This window comes from Heterobasidion irregulare (genome assembly GCF_000320585.1).
Source record: "Heterobasidion irregulare TC 32-1 unplaced genomic scaffold scaffold_09, whole genome shotgun sequence".
Lineage (NCBI taxonomy): Eukaryota > Fungi > Basidiomycota > Agaricomycetes > Russulales > Bondarzewiaceae > Heterobasidion > Heterobasidion irregulare.
In genome coordinates, this window is record NW_009258205.1 from 89,274 (window position 1) to 112,185 (window position 22,912).

The 22,912-nt window shown below is 55.4% G+C and overlaps 8 protein-coding genes across 8 annotated transcripts; 2 read left to right on the top strand and 6 right to left on the bottom strand.

The window, feature by feature from the left end:
* Positions 1 to 3,833: 3,833 nt before the first annotated feature.
* HETIRDRAFT_387745 (uncharacterized protein) lies at positions 3,834 to 4,966 on the bottom strand (the record flags this gene model as incomplete). Its single annotated transcript, XM_009551440.1, has 2 exons — positions 3,834 to 4,771; positions 4,847 to 4,966. 2 exons carry the CDS (start codon positions 4,964 to 4,966, stop codon positions 3,959 to 3,961), a joined length of 933 nt encoding a protein of 310 aa, XP_009549735.1. The 3' UTR covers positions 3,834 to 3,958.
* Positions 4,967 to 9,188: 4,222 nt separating this feature from the next.
* Positions 9,189 to 10,138, top strand: HETIRDRAFT_107369 (uncharacterized protein; the record flags this gene model as incomplete). Its single annotated transcript, XM_009551441.1, has 6 exons — positions 9,189 to 9,417; positions 9,471 to 9,513; positions 9,574 to 9,710; positions 9,777 to 9,894; positions 9,959 to 10,051; positions 10,111 to 10,138. The coding sequence occupies 6 exons, from the start codon at positions 9,189 to 9,191 to the stop codon at positions 10,136 to 10,138; spliced, it is 648 nt and encodes a 215-aa protein (XP_009549736.1).
* Positions 10,139 to 11,064: 926 nt separating this feature from the next.
* Positions 11,065 to 12,108, bottom strand: HETIRDRAFT_240654 (uncharacterized protein; the record flags this gene model as incomplete). Its single annotated transcript, XM_009551442.1, has 3 exons — positions 11,065 to 11,484; positions 11,547 to 11,691; positions 11,756 to 12,108. Coding segments are annotated over 3 exons (918 nt in total), but the record flags the coding sequence as incomplete, so codon positions are not given.
* A 436-nt stretch (positions 12,109 to 12,544) lies between these two features.
* HETIRDRAFT_441353 (uncharacterized protein) lies at positions 12,545 to 14,107 on the bottom strand. The gene is made up of 7 exons (XM_009551443.1): positions 14,032 to 14,107; positions 13,953 to 13,972; positions 13,846 to 13,897; positions 13,326 to 13,781; positions 13,160 to 13,270; positions 13,039 to 13,107; positions 12,545 to 12,983 (listed from the first exon to the last, which is right to left on the bottom strand). The coding sequence occupies exons 2-7, from the start codon at positions 13,969 to 13,971 to the stop codon at positions 12,974 to 12,976; spliced, it is 717 nt and encodes a 238-aa protein (XP_009549738.1). The 5' UTR covers position 13,972; positions 14,032 to 14,107; the 3' UTR covers positions 12,545 to 12,973.
* A 114-nt stretch (positions 14,108 to 14,221) lies between these two features.
* HETIRDRAFT_67127 (uncharacterized protein) lies at positions 14,222 to 15,117 on the top strand. The gene is made up of 4 exons (XM_009551376.1): positions 14,222 to 14,276; positions 14,336 to 14,376; positions 14,445 to 14,645; positions 14,743 to 15,117. The coding sequence occupies exons 2-4, from the start codon at positions 14,343 to 14,345 to the stop codon at positions 14,961 to 14,963; spliced, it is 456 nt and encodes a 151-aa protein (XP_009549671.1). The 5' UTR covers positions 14,222 to 14,276; positions 14,336 to 14,342; the 3' UTR covers positions 14,964 to 15,117.
* Positions 15,118 to 15,426: 309 nt separating this feature from the next.
* Positions 15,427 to 17,513, bottom strand: HETIRDRAFT_326259 (uncharacterized protein; the record flags this gene model as incomplete). The annotated part of the gene is made up of 5 exons (XM_009551444.1): positions 15,427 to 15,856; positions 15,921 to 16,296; positions 16,363 to 16,774; positions 16,843 to 17,169; positions 17,280 to 17,513. The coding sequence occupies 5 exons, from the start codon at positions 17,511 to 17,513 to the stop codon at positions 15,427 to 15,429; spliced, it is 1,779 nt and encodes a 592-aa protein (XP_009549739.1).
* A 2,000-nt stretch (positions 17,514 to 19,513) lies between these two features.
* Positions 19,514 to 20,644, bottom strand: HETIRDRAFT_387760 (uncharacterized protein). Its single transcript, XM_009551445.1, has 3 exons — positions 20,508 to 20,644; positions 20,095 to 20,376; positions 19,514 to 19,984 (listed from the first exon to the last, which is right to left on the bottom strand). The coding sequence occupies exons 1-3, from the start codon at positions 20,625 to 20,627 to the stop codon at positions 19,823 to 19,825; spliced, it is 564 nt and encodes a 187-aa protein (XP_009549740.1). The 5' UTR covers positions 20,628 to 20,644; the 3' UTR covers positions 19,514 to 19,822.
* A 1,865-nt stretch (positions 20,645 to 22,509) lies between these two features.
* Positions 22,510 to 22,906, bottom strand: HETIRDRAFT_55525 (uncharacterized protein; the record flags this gene model as incomplete). The annotated part of the gene is made up of 2 exons (XM_009551352.1): positions 22,510 to 22,619; positions 22,798 to 22,906. Coding segments are annotated over 2 exons (219 nt in total), but the record flags the coding sequence as incomplete, so codon positions are not given.
* Positions 22,907 to 22,912: the final 6 nt, after the last annotated feature.

Consider the following 22,912-nt stretch of genomic DNA (forward strand, 5'->3'; position numbering starts at 1 on the left):
ATGCGTGCGTCTGAGACGGGTGGAAGCGCGAGACTTTTGATGGCGACGTTGAGAGGACTATTCTGTGGATCGAGGGCACGGTAGACTTGGGCCTGTGCAATAAGATGGCATTAGTGCAAATGAGAAATCGCGGAGCAGTCAACGACTCACATAGCCGCCAGATCCTACCAAATTCCCGAGTTTGAATATTGACATGGTCAGACAATCAATCGCCTTGATTAGATCAATCAAGATGAGAGCAGTCAAAACATGCATCAATCTGGGCACCGGCGTCAAGAAGGGCGCGTACGATGGCGAGCCTATCCTTCGCCGGTGACTTAGACGTGGCGTAAAAGAGTGGGGTTCGGCCGTAGGAGAAAGGAGCATTAGGGCTTGCGTGATTATCGAGAAGTAGATGGACGATATGGAGATGGCCTCGGCAGGAGGCGGTGGTGAGTGGGGTGAGGGACTTTTGGCCGCCGACAGAGTCAATGTTGGTAGTTGTGAGGTAAAGCTTGAGACTGTCAGCGGTAAGCGTGCCGAGCCAGGCATCATCGTAGAGGTTGCACATCGCGAGTCGTGGTCGGATGGAAGAGATGCAGGCCTTGAAAGAAGTGAGTTATTGGGAACACCTTTCCTCCAGGCCTTGTGTACAAAGTTGAGAAACTTACCTGGCAGATTACAGTAACCCCAAAATACGTAGAGGTGACTTTGCCTCCCGTGACACGGACGGAGCTAAATCACCAAGGACTTAAGATACTTGGAGAAGAATGCGAAGACAAGCTCTGCGCTTCACAAAATGGCATTACAGTATCGATTGCTATCATCACTGCCATTGACTGAGATGAATGGAAGATGCATGTCTGCCGCAAGTTGAGAAACACCGGATGCGAAGAGCTTGGCAGTTCGGACCGAGTGTGAGCTTGACGAAAGACGGAGGAATGGTTTCCTTTCCTATCCTCGCGCGGTGGGATCCCGGTGGTGATGTAGTCTTAAGCGCTCGCAAGGTGTCGAGTAGAGGTCCGACGCAGCCATGATCCTGTGCGCAACAATCCTGGCTTGAGACTCGAAATTGAGCCAGAAAATTGGACCGAAAGGAGTGTGTGGGCCGCTGAAAGACGGAAGATGATCAGAGAAAGGGCTGCGTGAGCCTCAGGCCTCAGGGACTCCAGCGAGTGGCAGGTATTTATTCAAGAAACCATGGTGGTGGGAGAGCGAAAAACCAACTCACGTCTCATCCCTGATAAATCTCTATCATGACGACTCAGTTCCAGGATCTCATCCGCTGCCTCCTCACTGCCGTATCCAAGTCTGTACTCGAGGGGAAGGTGAGGCGGTTCTCTGTGGGGAAGAATGGAGAAATTTGAGAGTATCAACAGCACGGATCCATCAAGGTGGATAGAGGCAAGCGCGACGTTGTTTCTGATGAACATTACGGAAGTATGCTTGCCTATAGGTATGACAATAGATCGATAGGAGGAGCAGACAAACAGCCATGCAGCAATCGCGAAAACGAGTGGATAAAGCAGGCATCAGGAGCACGCATCCAAGCTTTCAATCCTACCTGGTCCCAAGATTGCTGTCCCCCTGATCGTCTCAACTTGCCTTGTTATACTCCCAACACTTACAACATCATTCCACCATCTCGCGATCCATCTCAAGTATATCGAGTCCGCCCTTGACAAGGGTACTGTCAATTTCAGATTGTTTTTAAGATCGACAACACATGTGATGGTACGAACCTGAAGTGTTCGAAGCATGCATAGGACCAGCAAGTAAAGACAGCAAGATGACACCGATAGCGATAACCCATGGCCACAAAGCCGTCGCGAGCGCACATTCGTTCATAGGCACCCCATGAAGGTCCGCGAGTTGGCATCACAGATGTATGTGTGCAACCCAAACGCGAAAATCCCATCGGTTCCTTTGACAGAGGAAGGCACGGAGATCATGACGACGACACGGTGTCCGTGCGCGAGCACTCCGAGCAACTTTCAAGGCTGCGAACAAGAGAGGGTGCTGTGATGTTGTGCTGATCCATACGGACGGCGCCGCTCGACAATGTGAAGAGAGTCCGAAAAGTCATAGAAACCGGGCGTACCACCGACCACAACGGGGCCAAGAACGAAACGCGCGCGTACCCCAGTGCCAGCGTGCGGCTTTTCGACACCCAGCGAGGAGCGGCATGCACAAGAACGCGCTTCAGGTCCAAATCCAAAGGTGCGTCGACGGTTCTCCCGTGCGAGTGCAAGAGTCTTCAATTTGAGCTTCCGCGGACGTCCATGGCCGATACAAGGTCCGCCTGATCGCCTGTGGACTGCATTCCCACATGCGGAATGTGGATGACAGTGGTTCGATCGCGCGACCCGCCAAAGCAGAAAGACGCAACGCGACGCGTCCGTGGCCATGTTCAACCGTCAACAAGGGGTACGTTAGCAGTGCGGGCGTCGATAGGTGCGGGTGCGAGCATACGTGGCACCTTCGGATCGTGGATGAAGGTGATCGTCGGTGCGTGCTGGCGTATATCAGCGTGTGCCGCATCCGACGCATGCAACAGAAGACACTTGGCCCGCTTGGGTCCACACGGGAAGAAAAGTGACGCCCATATCCAGCTTCATTGTAGCAAGGTACACCGCTCGAAGCTCGATATTTGACAGTGTACAGGGCCCAAGCGCGGGTAGGCGGGACGTGGGGGAGCGGCAGAGCGTGTTTGACCGTGTTGGTGCGCGCTGTACTTCTGACGCCTACGAACGGGGCTATCGTGAACGTCACAAACCCGTGAACATCGAGGGCTTCGAACCAGCAGGACCCCAAAAGACGCATATGCTTCCGCGGATTCCATCGGCACGTTCGACGAAGGCCTCCAGCATTCGACGAGAGTGAGTAGATTGGCGCAATTGTTCTGTAAACGCCGGGCCCTTGGAGTATGTTGTACCCCTCATTTGAAGCCCTTCGAGTTCTTCTGGGGTGTGTCCCATAAAGCGAAGAGCATGTTCGTCGAAGTCGACCTTCCGGCACCCGCTGTATCTATCTACAACAACCTTTCCAATTGAATGTGCTGATAACACTAGATTGTCAACGATTTCCCTGCTATGCGTCAAGCAGAGATCAATCGATGAGGAAAACGGAACACGTGTTCCCATTCATGGGCATGCGCAGGCTTAACTTCGCAACCCGAGCAGACACTGACCGGGTCCATAGTCATACCGGGTTGCAAATGCACATACCGCGGAAATTCCGAAGGGTAGGGCTATAGCATGGCCAATCACTCCTCGTGGAACGGATCCTGAGGGCCTCATCATCCAGGAGGCGAACTCGCCCTGAGATCAGAAAAGTGAATGCCGCTGAGAGTCAGGACGCAATAGAACAGAATGAAACTCGGTGGGAACTCGATAGATTCTGTACTATCCTTTTGCGGTGTAAGAAGGAGGCGGGTAGCCTCGTGCCTAGCGTCGAACTTGAAATCCGGATTCGACGAACAACCGAGCCTTCAAGCGCGCAGGGAATGCGTGCTCGATGATTCGAGGGCTCAGGCTCGATCGCGTTCAAACCGGACTGCAAGCGGGTGTGAAGGCATAGGCGCACGCCCGTAAACCTAAATGGTATAATCATTGATCAGCATCGCTCAAAGTCCGAGGGGAGAGTTTGTAGGTCCAAAGATAACACCCACACACAGCTTGCCGAAAATTCGATCACGGCGGGACATACGCGTCCATACTCTGAACCTTCAAGCCTGGATTGGGCATCCTTGTATTTTGTGTATCCATGGGAAAAAACAGCGAAACCCGATGCTGTTAGCATCGATGTCCTGTAGGCTCCCGATATCTTGCCACTGCTAATTTAGGGGCAAGCGTGCAGTAGAACGACGAGCAAAGGTATATTGCGATAGCCCAAGTTTGCCAAACTGTCCTTGCGATTCCGTTATCTGATCCACCTGCGAGCAACTGTGGGATGCGCATCCCTGACAGTGTAGGCCCAATCAAAACCTCCACACCCTGTCGTTCCTCGAATAACAAACCCTTACCACCACTGCACACCCTATAAGCGCACACGATCCTCCAACTGTGACCGCCGCAGCCGCCCACGTCACCTTACGCCCTCTGTCACGCCCGCCGTCCCCTATATCCTCCAACCCCACTGCGGCGAAAGAAAGCAGCCATATACCTGTGAGGACGAGCGCCGCAGAGAAAAGCGCCAGCACGCGGAGAACACGGCGCGCGCCCATGTCACGCTCTAGATCGATCTGATCCGAAGACGCTATGAGACCAGAGCTGGCCGCAGCGACGGCAGCGAGGATGAAGAGCGTTGCGGACCAGACTAGCAGGAGGAGGTTACCGCGGGTGGCGGAGAAGACGGAGGACCAGGCGATAGACGCGCCTGGATATGTGTAAGTGATGTCAGTAGGGTGCACGATTAGCAGGTACAAATTTAGGTGGCCTTCAAGGAGTATGCGTGATCGAAAGGCTGGCGAGAAATACGCACCAAAGAACGCGACAGCTCCCAACGTTGTGAACGTCTGTGCATATGATGATACGCTACTCATCGTGAGCGCGTCCTCGCCAGCATTCGCGCCTCCCACCGCGCTCAGTCTATGCCCGTCCCGTCCCGCACGCACCGCAGTCGGCCTCCCCGCATGTCTCGCATCCCAGTATCTTGCGCGGCTATTCGCCGTCTCTGCGCGTCCGCGCGTACGCATTCCAAGGCGAAGCTCGTGCGTAGGGCTTGGCGGTTTGCTTTCCGGCTGCTGCGCGCCTCTACTCAAAGGCGGGTGAGTGGAACGCGCGGTACTGATCTGCGCGCGCAAAGGCAATTGTAGGCTTATATGTGAGCACATATGAGATGATGGTGCAATCTGAAATGTACGTACGCCAGGGGCGCTTCTTTGGAAGGGAAGGTGCTGTAGCGAGAAGAGCGCCGCCTGTTCTAGTTCTGTCAGAATCTCGTCGACCCAAAATGCAACGTGCCGTAGCCAGATGAACTGGTGCATAAAATCATGAACACCGCACTCATGAATGATGAAGAAGTTGAAATCCAGACCTGTTCCCTAATCTCAGCCGGCACCTTCGCACGCGATATACGACGTCAGCATATAACAATCGGTGGTGAGCAGCAAATAGGATACCTCTGCACTCCATGATTTCGACACGATCTCATCGAGGTCCTTCATTTGTGACTACGGAGACAACCAAATCTCCGAAAATTGTCTTTTGAAGGTCCCAAATCTGAAGCTCACCATTGATTCAACGCTCACATCGATGCTTAAAATTCTCTCTGCTAATATATCGAGCCCCACTCTGTAAAACGTCTTGTTTTGGATCTACAGGCTCCTCAATATCGAGTAGAACGGTAATGATAATAATGGAGTATCACGCACATCTGTGACTTCGAGATCCCGTAAGCGATTTATTCGATGCGCCTGCGCAATTTTCTGATCGCCGTTGAACCAAAAGTGAGATGCAACCGTCAGGTTGTTCGATTTCCGATTTGAGTGACGTAAAAAGACGCTGCACACACCTGGGTATGTACAAAATTACGCACTTGAGCAGCGGGGAATGGACCTAGATTGCTGACACCCCACCCTAATCATACCTCTGATTTAGCGCATACGAAGCAGAAACTGAACACGATGATTATCGACAGGTGTCAAGAGATACGACGCTCACCCTGACTGCTCTTTTCCTCGGACTCTAACCAATGTTTATACGCAGCAGCGTCATCTGCGTCTACATTGACTGCTGTGCCATTTTGGCCGTTAGGCGGTGTCTGCAAGGGAGGCGGCGACGGTGGCGGGGATGCAATTGAGGACCGACGGTCGCTGTTGGCATGTCCAGAGATATCGTTGTGTGAAGTGGCATGCGGTGCCCGAGACACTGTTATGTACGACCAAGTGAACTCAGCCAGAGGCCCAGCTGCGCGAATGAAGACAAGACCCAGCAACCGTCAACACTCACCAAGACCCGAATACCGTTCGTCGTCACCCAAGCTCATCGATGACTTCGACCCCCTCCTCGACTTCAGATTTTTTCGCTCCAGAACGAAAGGTGTAAATTCGGCTTCTGTCGCGGGCGCGCTTGCAGGGCCTGAGGAACGATCTGATAACGCATACTGCCTAGTGTGCTGGATGACTGAGCTGCTGAGCTCGTCGAGAGATGTCAACGATTGCCGCACTGCACCGGATTCCATGGAGTGGGTTTGTTGTCAAGACAGACTGCTGGGAAAGAGAAGCTGAAGATGACCACCTTGCAGCTGCACCTGGTGCCCATTAGGGATCATGATAAATGCAATTCTGGCATACAGGTGCCGTCAACGGAGTCAACGCTCAGATTCTAAAGAACGGTACCTGAGCGCAGTAATTGAAGCACGATGCCCCGAGACGACACGTGCAGGTTCCAATGCAATGTGGCCAACAGTCTCCAACAGCGTCATTGGCCGGCGCGATATATTATTCTTCGTGTACACGCTCAACTGCTCACCGCGAGATGCAAAAGGCGCAAAATCAAACTGTCGATCTGTAGCTGCTAGATATGTCTCTCAATCAACATCATCGCCAGGTCGAATGGTTGACTGTTTGAAGGCAATCTCATGCGGGTTGCCGACATGATGTATGTACGGCCGTGATCATATACAACGAATCAGTCCTTTCGCGGATAAGACTGCGGCACCGTAGCCGTACGATCCTTGCGACTAATACTATGTAAGAGAGAAGCTCAAGGCGTAAGTGTTGCATATTAGACGTGCAACCAGTGTGCCCTCATAAGTTACAACAATATAGGTGGAATAGAGCAGGAAATCAGAGAATGGATCAAAGGCCATCGACATCGACACCCTGAAAGTTCTTCTCTACTTTAGTCACCTAACACGCAAGATCGCGTTAAATACGATGAGAAAGCCCATGGATTACAGGCGACGGAAGGACATGCGACACGGCACTTACCATCTTACATATTGTTTTGTGCCTCGGAAAATCACGCCTCTGGCACGCCGTCCCACAGTACCGAATTGTTTTGCACCAACTGCACGTCTGGATGGGGCTTGTGAAATGACAGACGGCACAGCCGGACGCAAGTGGCTCTTTACTCGGGACGTCCATCGTGGGAGCAAGGCAATTCTGCCAAGTTGCACCAGCCTCGGCCGCAATAACACGATTTTCTCTCTCGATAGCTCACCAGCACGCACAGCCTAGGCGATAGACAGCATGCACAAAATCGACGATAAACGGATCTGGGTTCTGGATGTATAAGGCGGGGGAGTGGATGAATTCGTGGGCTTCTTTGCCTAAAAAGGGGGGGCGCAATGAGACGAAAGATACTCGGAAATCAAGATAGGGTGAATGAGCAGGAAATGACATGAGGAAACGAGGCATACCACAGTTGCAACAACTCCAGCGGGCGGAGTGCTTGACCTCATTTTGAATATTCATCACCGTGTTCTCGATGAACCCCTGGTGGGCAAAGCTATCCGTCCGAACGCAGTTAAGATTGATCGAGACACTAAGATGGAGACGCATAGACTGGCGTTTCTTGTGAGTGCAGGTGATGACGTGAAACTTGCATAAGGCGGGAGAGCTCGTGTTATCTAGGATTTGTGGTCGAAAGGGTGAATGCTGCAAAGAGGAAATCTACAGAATAGAGGCTGGAACATGTTCTATCTGCTTGCGAGATGTAAATGAGGGCTATGAGCACTTTTTGAGATCAGGGGTGGTCCATCCACTTCTTCAATGCAACATGATGCACGATCTACTGATGTGATGTTCTAGGTCATGATCATCAGTAGGCAGACTCATGGTCAGAAGGTGGTCCCAAAATCTCTCTTGATGTCTGCATAAGTGCGCCATCGAATGAAGGCAGATGATGCATGGTCAGTTCACACTTCTTTTGAAGCGGGCCCTCTGCCAGCCGGCTCAGCAATCAATGAATGGCAGACCTCACTTTCTGCCTCTAGATCATCGCCGCGTCAACAACTGACTTCCTCAAACCTCTCAGAATCGAAAGGGTTCTCCAATGAAGGTGCCAGAGATGGACGCACAATTTGACGCGGCTTGTAGCATACAAGTACTTGGGTAATATGCTGAATACCCGCGGGCGATGGGCATGTGCTCTCAGAGCCGGAGGCATGATCTCAGAAGCCATTCGAGGGATGGCATCGAAGGTGAGGGACATAATCAATACTGGAGGGAGAGCTGGTGAGACATATGAGGAGACGACGAGTCGGATTGAAGGCGCGTCAATTGCAATCATTGTATATTCGCGATCAGTTGTCCCTGATCATAACTCCGCACGACCTCCTCCAGCCTCCTCCGGTTCCTGCCTCCTGCTTCAATATTGCTTCAATCTGAGGCTTTTCTTGCTCATGATGTCTGCAGAGCGATCTGTTTCAGTCTTTTTTCACGGTACAGCTAAGCTTTAGCACTACTCTAGTGAGTTGAATATTGTTATCATCATTTCCACCGTCGAGGAAGTTCAAATTTTGCAGATCATATAGCATCATTTGCTCAGCCAGCATCTTTAGTGTTTCTCGCGATCCCATCCTCAAAGATGGCACGAAACTGTATGTGGCCCAGCCCTAAGCTGCTTATACTGCAAAGAGTCTCCCCAAACTGCATGTAGATATGAATTCCTTCAGTATCGAGCTCATGCCTGCCTGCTCTCGCGTCCATGCTTGTCTATGCGCTCTGTCACCGCCTTCTCCGCTCTCGAGCGTACGTTCTCTATCTCACCTGACATACATGCTCAAAGTGATGATGAGGATGGCTCCATATGTGTAGACTCAATAAGTCATTAACATGCCCCGATTTGCCATTCTTGATTTTGGAAAGTTGCTTCGCGAAGGACTCTACAACGCCTCTTCAGCCCGCTGTCTCTCTACTTCCTCTTCACTGCCGTTTGTATGGCACCACAAGACAAGCATCATTATGCTAGGCTCCTCAGTTGGGAGATTTTTTGCTGTCGGCTCGATGATTAATTGACATTCATGATGCCGTCGGAGCACTGCTATTCCACCAAGAAGTTTGCGCTTGTCACATTGCAGGCTTGGTTTCTTCTTTCACTTGAAATTTACTGACCGCAGACGGTCTTCTTGCTAAATAGACATCGAACTGACATGCTCGAGCAGTGTTGGAGCCATCTCGTTCCCACCTCGATTCACCACTGTGGTGCTTTCTCCTTGGGAGACGGCATTCAAGAATTCGTACTGCCATCCTGATCTCGTCGATGTCATCCGTACGTCAATATGCGTCGACCGAAATATTCGCTGATGTCACGGAGCCCGCACTAGAACACATATTAACCCAGACAAGCTCTCATCATTCTCCTTCATCCTCCCATCCCAACGCTGAACAGTCAGTCATCAAAAAACCTTCTCTGTTGAACATGTCCAACTCCTACGAATTATTCGACGCCGTCGTCGGCGACCCGAAGGCCGGCTCTGACTTCGACGATAGTAAGCCTCATTCTACCCTCGTTGTCTCCGTTGTCGCTGACACTTTTGCGCAGCCCAGTATCTCCCTCAAGGCACGACCATCAAGTCCATCTCTTCGTATGTTGAAGTCTTGTTCAAAGCCCGAGCATCTCTCTGACTTGTGCGCGCGCTGACAAGGATCGCTGTCCGTTATGGATGGTACATCGACGCGCTCGATGTGGTCTACACCTTAAGCAATGGAGAGCCTCGCAGTACCGGCCACGGCGGCTGGGGCGACAACACGAACATCCAGAACTGGAGCTACAATTTTGGGAGTAAGAACACCGTCTCTCCTGGATCTCGTCTTTTGAGGTTCCTGACGCAATCCTTATCACGCATAGAGGGCGAGCAGCTTCTCAAAGTCGAGGCTCGTGGTGGACCCGGAAAACATGTCAACCTACTCCGTCTTCACGTGGGCACCAACGGAAAGATCACCAAGGTCTTCCCGAGCGAGAATGGGTAGGCCTCCTTGAGTGACCTGCATCCATCATTTTGCCCATTCACCCCGTATTGTGTTCTTTAGGTGGTTCGGTGACAAGAACAAGGGCAGCGGCGATATAGTCACCGTCGACAAGGAAGTCGTAGCCTTTGCCGGGACACAGTCCGACTACATCGAGTGGGTGTCGTTATGTTGCTCGGTCCATCTACCAGTAGATCTAAATTGATTATCCGCAGGAGTCTCCGCTTCTATGTCAAGAAGTAGTCAACTTGCTTACCTGAAAGTAGGAAATCGTGAACGGCTATGGGCTCGTTTACGATAAACCTGATCGGCGAATGTTGCTGTAATCTCGTGGTGCTCTTGTATGCCTGTAGCTCTGTTTGAAAGAACAAATTATGCGCATTGAATTTCGTCGAGACAACATTTTGTAGTATCGCTGGGCATCTGCCTGGCCCCCTCGAGTGACGGTGTTTGTCGAGCACAGCTAATCTGCGGTCACGACTGGTAGCCACCTCCATATGTCGTCTTCCCTCAGCGGCGTCATTGACATCCTCGAAAATCTAGAAGCCTCGAATGCACGTCTGTAAAGTGTACTAAACTGGCGCATGTGCCATACAGCAGTGCATTCCCTCGCCACTTTTACCATCTCGACGGAAGATGTTATTCGCCCGACCATGTCCGCTATCGACAGAAGTGGTCACTCACATTGCCGTCTTTGGTTAATGTCGGACCTGTCTGTAAATAGCGAGCCTGCCCCGGTGATTCTCGTTGAAAACATTGATAGACCATGTAATTATATCGCATGTTTCTAGAAGCGTTCCCGGATTATGAATGCAGTGCCGAAACGGTAGGGGTGAGCGCAAGGATGGCAGTGCAGCGTGCGAACACCATTCTGGCACGGAGGCTGTCCTTAGCTTGGCCCCTGGCATATCGCGTGGACATGCGGATACCGGTTCATAATTTTTCTCGACAGGATGGTATAACGCCGGCATCGGCATTGCCATCGTAAAAGCACAGCAATATCCCCTGCTCTCAGGAAGAATAGAATGAGTACACGAGCAGTGGATACATACCGAGAACCACAGGGAAAGTAACATTTCATGAGAGCGTAAAGGTCATAGAACCGTCCTCATGATGCATAGCAAGACCCACGCCAACCCCAACGTGCTAACCTTCGATGCAAGTAGAGCGGCGCTCGTCTCAGCCACGGCCGCGTCCACCAGCGGCACTGCATCGCCAATCGTCGAATTTAGACAATCAAGCAACGTCGTGTCGATGCCGCTCGGCAGCGGCGTCGCCGTCGTATTCTCGTTGTCGCTCAACGCGGCGGAGTTATTGTACCCGTCAAGCGTAAGCGCGACACTGCTCGAGCGGTAGTATTGAATCGTCTGCTCCGGCTGCGGGTCGGTTGCGCTCGACCCGTTGTACGACGCGGGCACGGTGCTCGAGTTGCTTGAGAGGTCGGTGCAGTTGGAGCGGATCGAGTCGATCAGCGAAACGAGCGTGCTGTTATCTGTGAGGATGTGGAACGTCGTGCCAGTGCTGTTCGATTGGAACTGCGCCTGGGTCATCACTCCGCCAGGGCGTGACGAGTTATCTGGGTTCCCGTACTGCACAAGTAGTGATGGCGTCAGTGCATGTGCCAGAGGGGACGACAATGTCAGAAACGCACTTCGTCTTGGTCATGTAAGTAGTGGGTCCCGCCGACGACAGCGCTAGTTGCAGCGCCGCCCCAGACGATGGGCCAAAAATAAAACGGAAATCCACGCCCTACGACGCCGCGACTGGCGACACCAGGGTATCCGCTCCCGTAAAATCTGCACGATAAGCCAAAGACACGATCAGTCGGAGCCCATACTCTGTATCCAGATATACACTCACGAAAGCCCATATACCTCACTTCTCGATGCGCCTCCTGCGGTGCGCCCTGCAAAGGGCTGCCCGCTCGCGATAGTAACCTGGCGTCCGCCTCCATTGCCATACGCGGTCGCAGACGACTTACCACCGGGAAGATTTGACACGGGCACACTGGACTTTGTGCCGCCTGAAGAACCCGAGGAGCCTGAGGAGCCCGATGAGCCAGACCCTTTCTTCCCCGAACTCCCAGACGAACCCGACCCGCTCTTACCACTGGAACCACCGCCGCTCTTGCCACCACTGGAACCGCCCTTACCGCCGCCGCCTCCGCCTTTGCGCTTGCCTAGACGCTTGCTGTTAGTCGACGATGCTGGAGACGTGAATAATGAAGTGATCCGCATGGGGTGACAAGCAGCTGTTGCTGGGAAGAGGGTATGAGTATAGGGCGAGGCACTAGTGCTACACCACATTCCCCGATCCGGATGATTTCATTCAGGCTCACTCACCGAATGATACGGCAGGGCAGTTGGACTCTACTGTCCAACAGACGACACTCCGTTTCTTATAGAGAAACGCTTAGGCCCTGGGCCACTCCTAGGCCGTCCGCTGACAAGTTGATCCATGCGCGTCCTCTACAGCGCCAGGAACAAAGAATAGACTGGTGATATGTGTGTTAAAATGCAGCGAGGCAGTGCTGTCAGATGTTCGAACGGCCCCCTAACGCAAGACTTGCAAACGTCGGAAACGTCACCAGACACAGCCGAGCGAAGCCAGGCAGTGTCAAATCCTAAACACTAATAAAATGTCATTCGAGGGGGTCTCAGGTGAAGTTCTGTGTTAATGAATCGGCGACAATGGAGGGCACATTGCGGCACAGCAAATATAACTATCGAACTATTCTATACGGGCCGGTTAGACGCCTGATTCATGTCGGGCGATCATTGATTAAGGCGATCATCGTCGTCGTGCGGCCATTCCGTATGATTGCAAGCAACAATACATTGGTGGTGGAAGACGCACCTGCAAGAACAGATTACAGCAGTAGTCTGATTCGCAGCTAGCATTGGAGGCTCTGATTTGACGGGAGATGTCTCAAATGGTTGGCCATACATCACATGCATAAACAGAATTGCAACAGAGGAAAGATGACTAGATGGAATAGAGAGGGCATGGGCGTAGCACCATATGAAACCGCATCCGCATGATATGGGAGGAGAGGAAGCACACGATAGACGAGCAAGATTACGCCGTCCTACGATATAGGTGAACATCACATAGTTAAAAAAGATATTGAACCAGACACTCACTTCTTGTGCAACGCCTTGATGGCAGCAACCTTCTCCTTCTTCTCGGCGATGCGCTTCGCAATGAGAGCACTGACAGCGTCTCGGATTAGCGAATGTATCAGAAAAGAGGAGAATGACTGACTCGTATTCCGACTTCTGCTCCCGCTGGTGCTCGATCCGGCGAGTCTTGAGTGCGTGGAGGTGACGGCGGCGCTGGAGACGAACGGGAGTGACCAATCGCTGAATTTTAGGTCTGTGCGACACAATTCAATACCCAAATTGTTTGGTACAGCAATATAAGCACTCACGCCTTGAAGTAGGGCTTCGCACCCTCCTTCTTCGAGCTCGTAACCTCACGCCTGACAACGTACTTCCTCACATCATCCTCCTTGTTCAAGTTGAAGAATTTGCGAATCTTGGTCGCACGCTTCGGCCCGAGACGCTTGGGGAGAACGTTGTCGGTGAGCCCCGGGATCTCGTTATCGCCCTGCTTGACGATAACGAGGGAGAGGACGGCGATGTCGGGGCCGACGATGCAGCCACGGACCGACTTGCGGCGGCGCTCACCGGCGCGACGGGTGCGGTAGCATGAGTGGCCGTCGGAAAGGAGGAGGCGGACACGGTAGGGGACAAGGACACCCTGCTTCATCGGGAAACCCTGTTTGTCGTTGCCGCCGGTGATACGGAAGACGTAGCCAGCCCACTCATCACCAATAGAGTCGGCAGGAACTTCCTGCGCGATTTTCTTGTCGAAGAAGACACGGCTGTACAGATATGGATATGAAACGGTCAAGTGGATTCAAGGATACATGACTGAAGTAAACGCACTATCTCTTCTCATCATCCAAGTCAATGGTCTTTTGTTCCCCAGTTGCGGGGTCTAATCGAGTGACCAAATTAGCAGCACGCCTCCGACAACGCTGACAATGACGCACAAGCAATGTTGAGCTTCATTCTGATCGAGGCGACAAGAGATTAGGACAGTCAGACAGCGTAGAAGTAATATATACGTGCCTTGAGGGAGAGGATTGGCCTGGTCACCGTTGGCGATAGCGACCTCGAGACTTGCAGACAGAGGAATGACTTGGACAAACAAACAGACACAACCAGGGCGCTGTGGCTGAGCGCGGAAACAAGGTTTAGAACTGTACAGAAACGCAAGCCACCGTTTCTCCTGTCACGCGTGACGCCTGCCCCGCTACTCAACGCGCCCAACGGCAACGACAAGACCCCTCAAGACCTCCTCCCCCCCTCACATTGTGCGTGCCTCTGCCCGTACTCCGTACAAGGTGTCGTGCTAACGAAATTGCCATCTCAGAGCAATCATGGGTCGCATGCACGCTCCCGGAAAGGGCATTTGTACGTCTTGGGTCTTAACTGGAAATATATGAAGGTATGGTCTAAGGCATCTGGGCTTATTTTGATAGCGTCCTCTGCCCTCCCTTACCGCCGCGCTCCCCCTTCCTGGCTCAAGACCACCCCCGATGATGTGGTCGAGCACATCGCCAAGCTCGCCCGTAAGGGCCTTACCCCCTCCCAGATCGGTGTCACCCTCCGGGACTCGCATGGTATCCCCCAAGTGCGCTTCGTCACCGGTAACAAAATCCTCCGTATCCTCAAGTCCAACGGTGCGTTTTTTAATAGGATTTCACAGCCGCTATAGATTGTTGTCGGAGGGAAAAGCGAAGTCAAATAGGGACTGATTGTGGGCTGTTGGGTTCATAGGACTTGGTCCATCCATCCCTGAGGACTTATGGCACCTCGTCAAGAAGGCCGTCGCCGTGCGCAAGCATCTCGAGACCAACCGCAAGGACAAGGACTCGAAGTTCCGTCTCATCTTGATCGAGTCGCGTATCCACCGCCTTGCACGTTACTACAAGACGAAGCAGCAGATCCCTCCCACGTTCAAGTACGACTCTGCTACCGCGTCGACGCTCATTGCATGAGCACGTCACCCGACGTCTTTTGGGGGATGACGGTCAGGCTTGTTGCGGTGTAGCTGCGAGTCGAGGTGTATTCATGTTTTCCGTCTTTTCATCTCTTACATGATTGTGAACGCAATACAAAATTAGGTTTATGCTCGATGAAGCTATGCCTTCCACATGATCGTCCTTTCAGCATTGCATGGCCAGGATCTCTGAGTGATAGAAAATCAACTACCGAAGTGAAAATAGAATCGGATTGTGCAACTGGAGAATCCAAGAGTGTGGCATCCACAAAGCTTGCCCGGATCCAGTCTTAGCGTGCTTGTTTCAATATTGAAAAGCGAACAGCATACCCGCAGGGATAATGTCCACTGAGACATGAGACACAAGTGATGTTCAGATCGTCTAGCAGAGTTCCGGAACGCCCCCATGTGCGACTCTTAGCTGCTTCTCCCTCGCAAAGGATCTCTGGATAATGCGAATATTACATGCGTTCCAACGGGCGGATGCTCAATAGCCGCATGCCGGCCCCGAGCACGTCCCGCGCGCACACATACAACCACATCTTCGCGCGCGCCTTCTCCGCGTCCTTCTCGCCTTTGACGACGACCGTCTCCCACGCGCTCGAGATCGCGTGGCTCAATCGGAATAGGAACGTCACGATCCCGCTGGGCTCGTGCGTCTTCAGCGCGGTCTTGACCACGTCGGGGTACGTGCCAAGCAGGAAGACGATCTCGCGGGCGGCGGGCTCGGTGAGGAGCGCCGTGTCGATGGAGGCGGGGGGCGGGAGCGGGAAGAGCTCGGGGTTTTTACGCGTGAGGGAGGCGAGGCGGACGTGCGCGTATTGGAGGTAGGGTCCAGTGTCGCCCTCGAAGGACTTCATGCGGTCCCAGCTGAATGTGTAGTTGTTGATACTAGACATCGCGAACCGTGAGCGGTCAAAGGGACCAGACGGGAGAAGCATCGGACGCGGCGTACCGTTTTGCAGCCATGTCTTGGATCTTGATGCCCGTGATGCCGATCTCGAGACTCGTCGTCTCGGGATCTTCGACAGCGTTGTACTTGTCCTCGTTCTTGCGCATCTGCTCGTGCATGACCGAGGCTGCTTCGCGGATGATCTGGTCGAGGAAGACGACGGTGCCCTTGCGGGTGCTCATCCCGAGGACGAGACCGTAGTTGACGTGCTCGAGCTTGTCCGCCCACGGGAACTCCATCAGGCGCAAGATCTTGAAGAACTGGGCAAGGTGGAGGTCCTGCTGGGCCGACACGACGTAGATCATTTTGTCGAACTTGTACTGCTCGTACCGCTCGATCGCGCCGCCGATGTCGCGCGTGAGGTAAATTGACGTGCCGTCTGCAATGAAGGAGTGCTGGCTGTTTAACAAGATTAGGGGAAGGGGGAGGGAAGCGAAAAGCGTACCCTTTTTCCGCAACACGGCCTTGCCGAGTTTCCACTTCTCCAGATCGACGAGCTTCGCACCTTCCGCATCGCTGATAAGCCCCATCTCGTCCAGCCGTTCCAGTGCCTTATCCTGCCATTCCTTCCCGACCTTACTCTCGCCCGTATACACGTCGAAGGGTACGTTCAGCCGTTCGTACTCTTCTTCGTATTTCTTCACGCTCAGCTCTCGCCACACCCGCCAGTTCTTCAGCGCCTCCTCGTCGCCATCCTCCATCCGCTTGAACCATTTGGCGGCCTCGACCTTGACGTTCGGATCATTCGCGGCGTCACTGTTGACTTTGACATAGACGTCGAACAGGTGCTTGATCGCGTCTTTCTCGAGCTCCTCTTGCGAGCCGTACTTCTCGAACCCGATGGCGATCATGCCGAACTACACCATCCCGCTTGCTTGAGGATCATAGGCTCGCAATCCAGAGGGACTAGAGCGGACAGACGCACCTGGGTACCCCAATCGCCGAGGTAGTTGAGCGACATGACCTCCCAGCCGCATGCGAGGTAGAGGTTGCGCAAGAACGCGCCGATGATAGTCGATCGGAGGTGCCCGACGTGGAAGCTTTTGGCGATGTTCGGCGAGGAGTACTCGAGGACGAGCTTTTTGCCCTGGCCGGAGGTATTGGAGCCGTACTCGGGCTTGCCGGAGGGTGTGTCGTGCGTGAGGGTGTGCACCTGGGTGAGGACGGAGCGGACGAGGGAGGGTGTTCGGCACATGAAGTGGAGGAAGGCTTTGTCGTGCACGACGCTCTCGACATAGTCGTCGGCTTGGAACTGCATGAACGTACCACCATCGGAACATTCAAGAGGCGCATCATCAACGCAGTAGCCGGGGATAGGAGTCAGGATCGGTGCAAAGGGATGAATATGCTCCTACGACTCACGCTTTCGACGACTTTGGAGGCGTGCTCGTCGACCTTTCCAGGCAGCCTGAAGCGCGGAAGCGCGATCGTAAAATCGACACCTTTTTTGCCATAGTCGACGCCCGAATACACCTGCTCGATGGTGAGCGGCGGCAGGGCCTCCGCGACCCGCTTGGCTATAGAGATCCGGAACGAATCGAGGACCGAGCGGGCGGGATCGGTGCCCGCGACCGGGGGAACCGATGGGAGCGACATGTGTCTCCTGACGACGATATTTCCTGATATGTTTTTGAGGAGGGGGTGGTATTTACAGAAGGAGGACAAGGCCCCTCGGCGCGGCAGAGAGCAGGAAATGACTCGGGCAAGAATTTTGACGAACAGACGGAGACAACTGGTCTATCCGCCACAAATTCGTCCAAAATATCGGCGCACGTGAGAAGAGCCCATCCCTCACGTGGTGCAAGCGCGTCGATGCGCGTCGGATCAGCTCCAAGTTGAACGATGCTTTAGAATCATACACCAGCAGTTCAGGAGAGGCAGATTGCACATGTTTCATAAATAATCAACCACTCCATCCCTTGGTTGAGGACTATACCACAAGGGAACATGTTCTCAAGCAGTCTTCACAAATCCGACACAGATGAGAAACGGGCGATGGATGAGCCCCTGGAAATAAAACCAAATATCACACCTTCGTCTACGCCGCTGAAACGTCGCTGATTTGGATGTGCATAATCAAAGCCTGGCTTCTGACACCCGCCTCAAAGGTGAGTAGCTCGGCAGGCAAACGACGACGCGTGCTGATGCTCTGAAAAGCATCATAACATCACAGCAACGGGTATACGTCGCGCCTGCCACTCCGCCAAACCCCTGCGCAAGCATACGTGTTTCAGTCCTGGAGTTTTGGACACAGCAACGAGGTGGGACCACCGCCTCCAGGTCACCCTCCGACCAACCGAGCCCAGCCAAAATAGACCTCGCTTAGGCATTGCAGGCTGTTGAGGCGACATACAGTGCGCCCTCGCGCATTGCGCATCTCGAACACCCGCCAATAACAAACGGAAGGGGGCCGCAATCATACGCCCGCACTAGCGAACAGCGATGCCGTGACGGTCGCCACGCAAGATCCCGTGAACACACCCTCCATACCCGACAGGATGTTCTCCACAACGGCGCCTGACCGACCGCCAACACGACGACATCCCACGCGTCTCGGCCGACCCTGCGCAGCGCCCAGCCCAGCACCCACCGTCGCACAGCTCGCAGCGCCCCGATGCAAACTCAATCGAGCTCGCTCCAGTCCTGCCCCTGCTCGAGTGCCTGTTGAGGCGACGAACAGAGCCCCTCCCCGCTCGCGCCTCTCGAACACCTGCAATGCAATGCGGTGACACAGCGGAAAACCGGTGGGATTGCTCGCTCGCAGCGGCGACGCAATAGCCACCGGACACGACCCCACCGATGTTCCCTTCTGTCCAATAGTGACCAAGAACACAGCGACCGCCTGCGCGCCTTGACGCGCTGACGGTCTATGTGCAGTGCCCATCCCGACTCCCGAGCGCCCCACACACCCAGCCGCGCTCTGTGTCCGCGCTCCAAAGAACGCAGAAACCGAATGAGGCGAGCTCGTCGTCGAACCACTCACCGAGCACCACGCACCTGCGGAGATGACCAACAGAGCGCCCTCGCTCATCGCCCATCTCGAAATCCAACGACGCGCGACACAACCAAAAAAAAAAAAGCGCGATCACCCGCTCGCATCGGGGCGCAGCGCAGCGCAGGTAATAGCATTTGCGGCGACGCGACGATCGCTAGGCAAGCCCCCCACCTTCATACCCGACGCCCACCGCGCACGGTCGCGAACCTCCGCAGGCTCATTCGCAGTCGAGCCAGCCAGCCCGAGCAACGCGGCGAGCTCATACCCCCGCCACCCGGATGCATCTGGGTCTGCGCCGCGCCCCTCGGAGCCAAAGTCGGAGCACTTGATCGCATGACCGTGACCGCACGTCCGATCAGCATCCAGACGCGACAAACAATGTCCCGAGATGAACTGATCGCGGCAACCTAAAGACTCCAAATTCACAAATATGGGTCAGAACTGCGTCAGAGCGCCCGGAGGATACGATCGATCGCGTCGCCCACCCATGCGAGAGCAGCGATGACCTGCGCCAAACCCGCACCTCCCCGTTCCCGCCGGCGGGCGCAGAGGGCCCGACGACGGACGACGGACGGCACACCGCACTCGAGCCCAAAGCAAACGCAGCAAAAAAGAAGATTAAGATAAACGGCGTCCACAGTTCAATACACTAACACCGCCCCGATTAGCTACCCGTTACCGCTATCCTACCACCACCGGAGACGAAACGAGCCGAGACGAGACGAGACGCGAGCAACGGCGACACGGCGCACGGAGCACGGAGCACGGAAACAGAAGCAGAGAGGGGGACAGAGACAGAGAGAGGGATACAGGCCGTACATACGCACAATCGACATATGTAGCACTTTGCACGGCGCACATACATACATACACAGACACACGCTGCCTCCGCCGACGCCACAGCGCTCGCTCAGATCGAGAGGCTGTACTCGTACTCGCTCGGCGCGCTTTGCGCGATCCAGAGGACGATGGCCGAGAGCATGAACGCGACGTTCTGCGACACGTTCGCGTAGCCGTAGTACAGGAACTCCTCGGGGTACGCGTGCAGCACGTACTTGAGCACCAGCACCGTCTACAACGCCCGCCCACCCACCACCGCACCAACAAAAACGAAAACCCGTCAGCCCACCAAGCAAAAAAGGACAAGCGAACAAAAAAAAAAAAAGAAAACCAGCAACGCACCACGCTCCCCGCCAACCCGCCCGCCATCAGCGCGAACCCCACGAACAACACCGCCCTCGCGCGCCACACCGCGCCCGCGTCCCCATACCCGACGTCCTCCCCGCGCACGCGGTCCTTGTCGATCACGTTGATCACGAGCATCCCCAGCAGCGAGCACAGCCCCGGCACCCAGTCCACGAAGGTAACGTGCACGGGCGCGGGGCGGTCCGGCTCGCCGGCGGGTGGGCGCGCGTGCGCAGAGAGCACGGCGGCGTCGAGGAATGTCCAGATGGCGAGCGCGAACTGGCGGGGCGGCGGCGGCGGCGGCGGTAGCAGCGTGAGAGGTCGGAGGCACGGGGAGCAGGCACGTGGTGAGCAGAGGCAGAGGAGAAGGACAGGAGGGTGGGGGGGGGGCGTGGAGTGCGCAGACTTACGAGGCCGCCTGCGAGATAAACGCCGATGGTGCGCCTGTGTTTAGTGAACGGGAGCGTGAAGTTCGGGAACGGGTTGAGGCAGACGCGGCGGGGGTCGTAGTTCGCGCGGGGCAGCGACATCGTCGTGCAATCGGTCGTGGTGGCGGCTCTGAGCAGCGAGCCTGTCCGCGCACACTGAATCGCCACCCGGCCGCAGCAGCCGTGCGACTCTCTTGCCTTATCCGGCTCCCTCACATTATCCTTGACAGCTTCGAAGCGACACCCCGCGCACACGGCGAATGGATCCAATAAAGCAAGAATATATATATATATGTACGCGAACGGGCCAGATATTACAAAAACACGCAGCGCGGCGCATCCACAGACACACGCAACATAATTACGAAGAACAGCTACAGCAGATGGGAAGGGAGGCGGGGGACGGGAGGCGGAGCGCGGACACGGACGCGCATCGATCCGGAGAGAGATATATTGCTACAGTGGGGACAGACACTTGACGCGCAAGCAGAGCAGTCGAAAGAAAACGACGAAACGACGAGACCGCAGAACAAGAGACGCGCGCGAGGCGCGGATTATCGTAGAAAGACAGCGGGCCCGCGGGGCCTGGGGTATTAAAGAGAGCGCGTACATGGATACAGCAGAGTAGTGTCCGCCCTCGAGGGAGGGCGTCGATGGTTGCGTAGTAGTGCCAGGGAACATGGAACATTTTTGTCGTGCAGAGATGGGATTGATGAGCGTGGGGACGGGGATATGCTGGAGAAGAGGCGTGTCGTCGTCGTCGTCGTCGTCGCGGAAAAGCCGATCAGGTTGGTTCAATGGAAGCCAGGATGCTGCAGCAGGTCGTCCAGGGTGAAGCTCATGCCGACGCCGAGGGCATTGTACACGTCGACGCCGTCGTACGGCGCGTACCCGTTCGGCGCATACGGCGCGTGATTCAGCGACGCGCCCACGGGGTCGCCGGCGGTGCCGGCGGCCACACCCGCCATCCCGAGCGCATACTGCAGCTCCGACTCGCCCGCCCCAAAGCCAAAGCCAAACCCGTCGCCCGCCGCCGCAAAGTCCGCCTGCGCGCCCTTCGGCGCGGGCTCGCCGCCCCATTCGTACGCGCGCTGGGGCTGCGGTGCGTGCAATGGGAGCGAGAACTCGGAGGAGGCGGGCGATCCGGAGCACGTGGACGGCGGGTCCGAGTGCGTCGTGCTGTCGGGGAACGACCACGGCGCGGCGCTGGGGTCGGCATCGAAGGGGTGGGGCGCGGCGGGCCCGAGGCCGAGGGGGTAGTCGGGCGGGTAGTCGGGCGGCATGGCGAACGCGGCGAGGTCGTGCGGCGTGAGCTGGTCGAGCGGGGAGATGTTCAGGTCAAACACGTGCGGCGGGGTGCCGTTCGGCGGGAGGGACGTGATGAAGGCCTCGAAGTTCTAACGAGATTTTCACACATGACAGGACATCGCGATAGGAGCGCGCGCGGGGATGCGACGGCGAGGAACGGACGGGTGAGCCGATCGCGTCGCGGACGAGATGCGCGGGGAGGGAAGCCACTCACGAAGGTGTCGTCGGCGGGCGTCTGTCCCGCGGCGGAGAAGCCGCCGTTCAGGAACGCCTGTTCGAAGAGCGACTCGTCGATCTCCGGCAGCTCAAACTGTTCGCGCGTCGGGTACGAGAACGGCTCTGCCCACGTGCGCGCCACGGCGGGGCCGGCGCTCGACGGGCGCCGGGGGAGCGCGAGGCGCGAGGCGGCATCGGGGGACTGGGGGCGGGAGGCCGACGAGAGGTGGAGTGCGGGCAGGGCGATCCCCGGGGCGTTGAGGGGTAAGGGCACGGAGGAGGGGCGGCGGGTGAGGCCGGAGGGGGTGGTGGAGCGCATCCTGTCGAGGCGCTTGACGGCGGCTGCGAGCTCCTCGCCCTTCATGCCCTCGAGGAGGAGCTGTGCGACGTCCTCGCAGCGCTGTTCGTCCTCGACGGGGAGCGGGACCTTGACCTTCTTCTCCTTGTTCTTGTTGTGGACGGGGCGGAAGCGGTAGTCGGGGTACATGAGCTTGTGCTCTGCCTTTGCGTGCTTCGCCTTGATTTCCCAGACGCGCTTCTCCTCGAGCGGGAGGGAGCGCCAGCAGTTGCCTGTTGGTGAGAAGATATCAGGATCAGGATTGAGATGACCTCGTGATGAGAGGTCGGGAAAGGGCAGTCGTGTGAGATGATGATGAGATGGGATGGGCTGTGATAGCTCGTGAAAAGGGCGAGTGCACGCATCGCGGACAGCTCGATGGGGGTGATGAAGGGATGATGGCGCGCGCACCTATGATCTTGGAGAGCGAGCCGTGGTTTGTCTCGATGGTGCCAGGGACGTGCTTCTGGCGGACAAAGTCTGCGCGGAAGAGCATGAACGCATTTGGGGGGCGGGGGATGTAGCC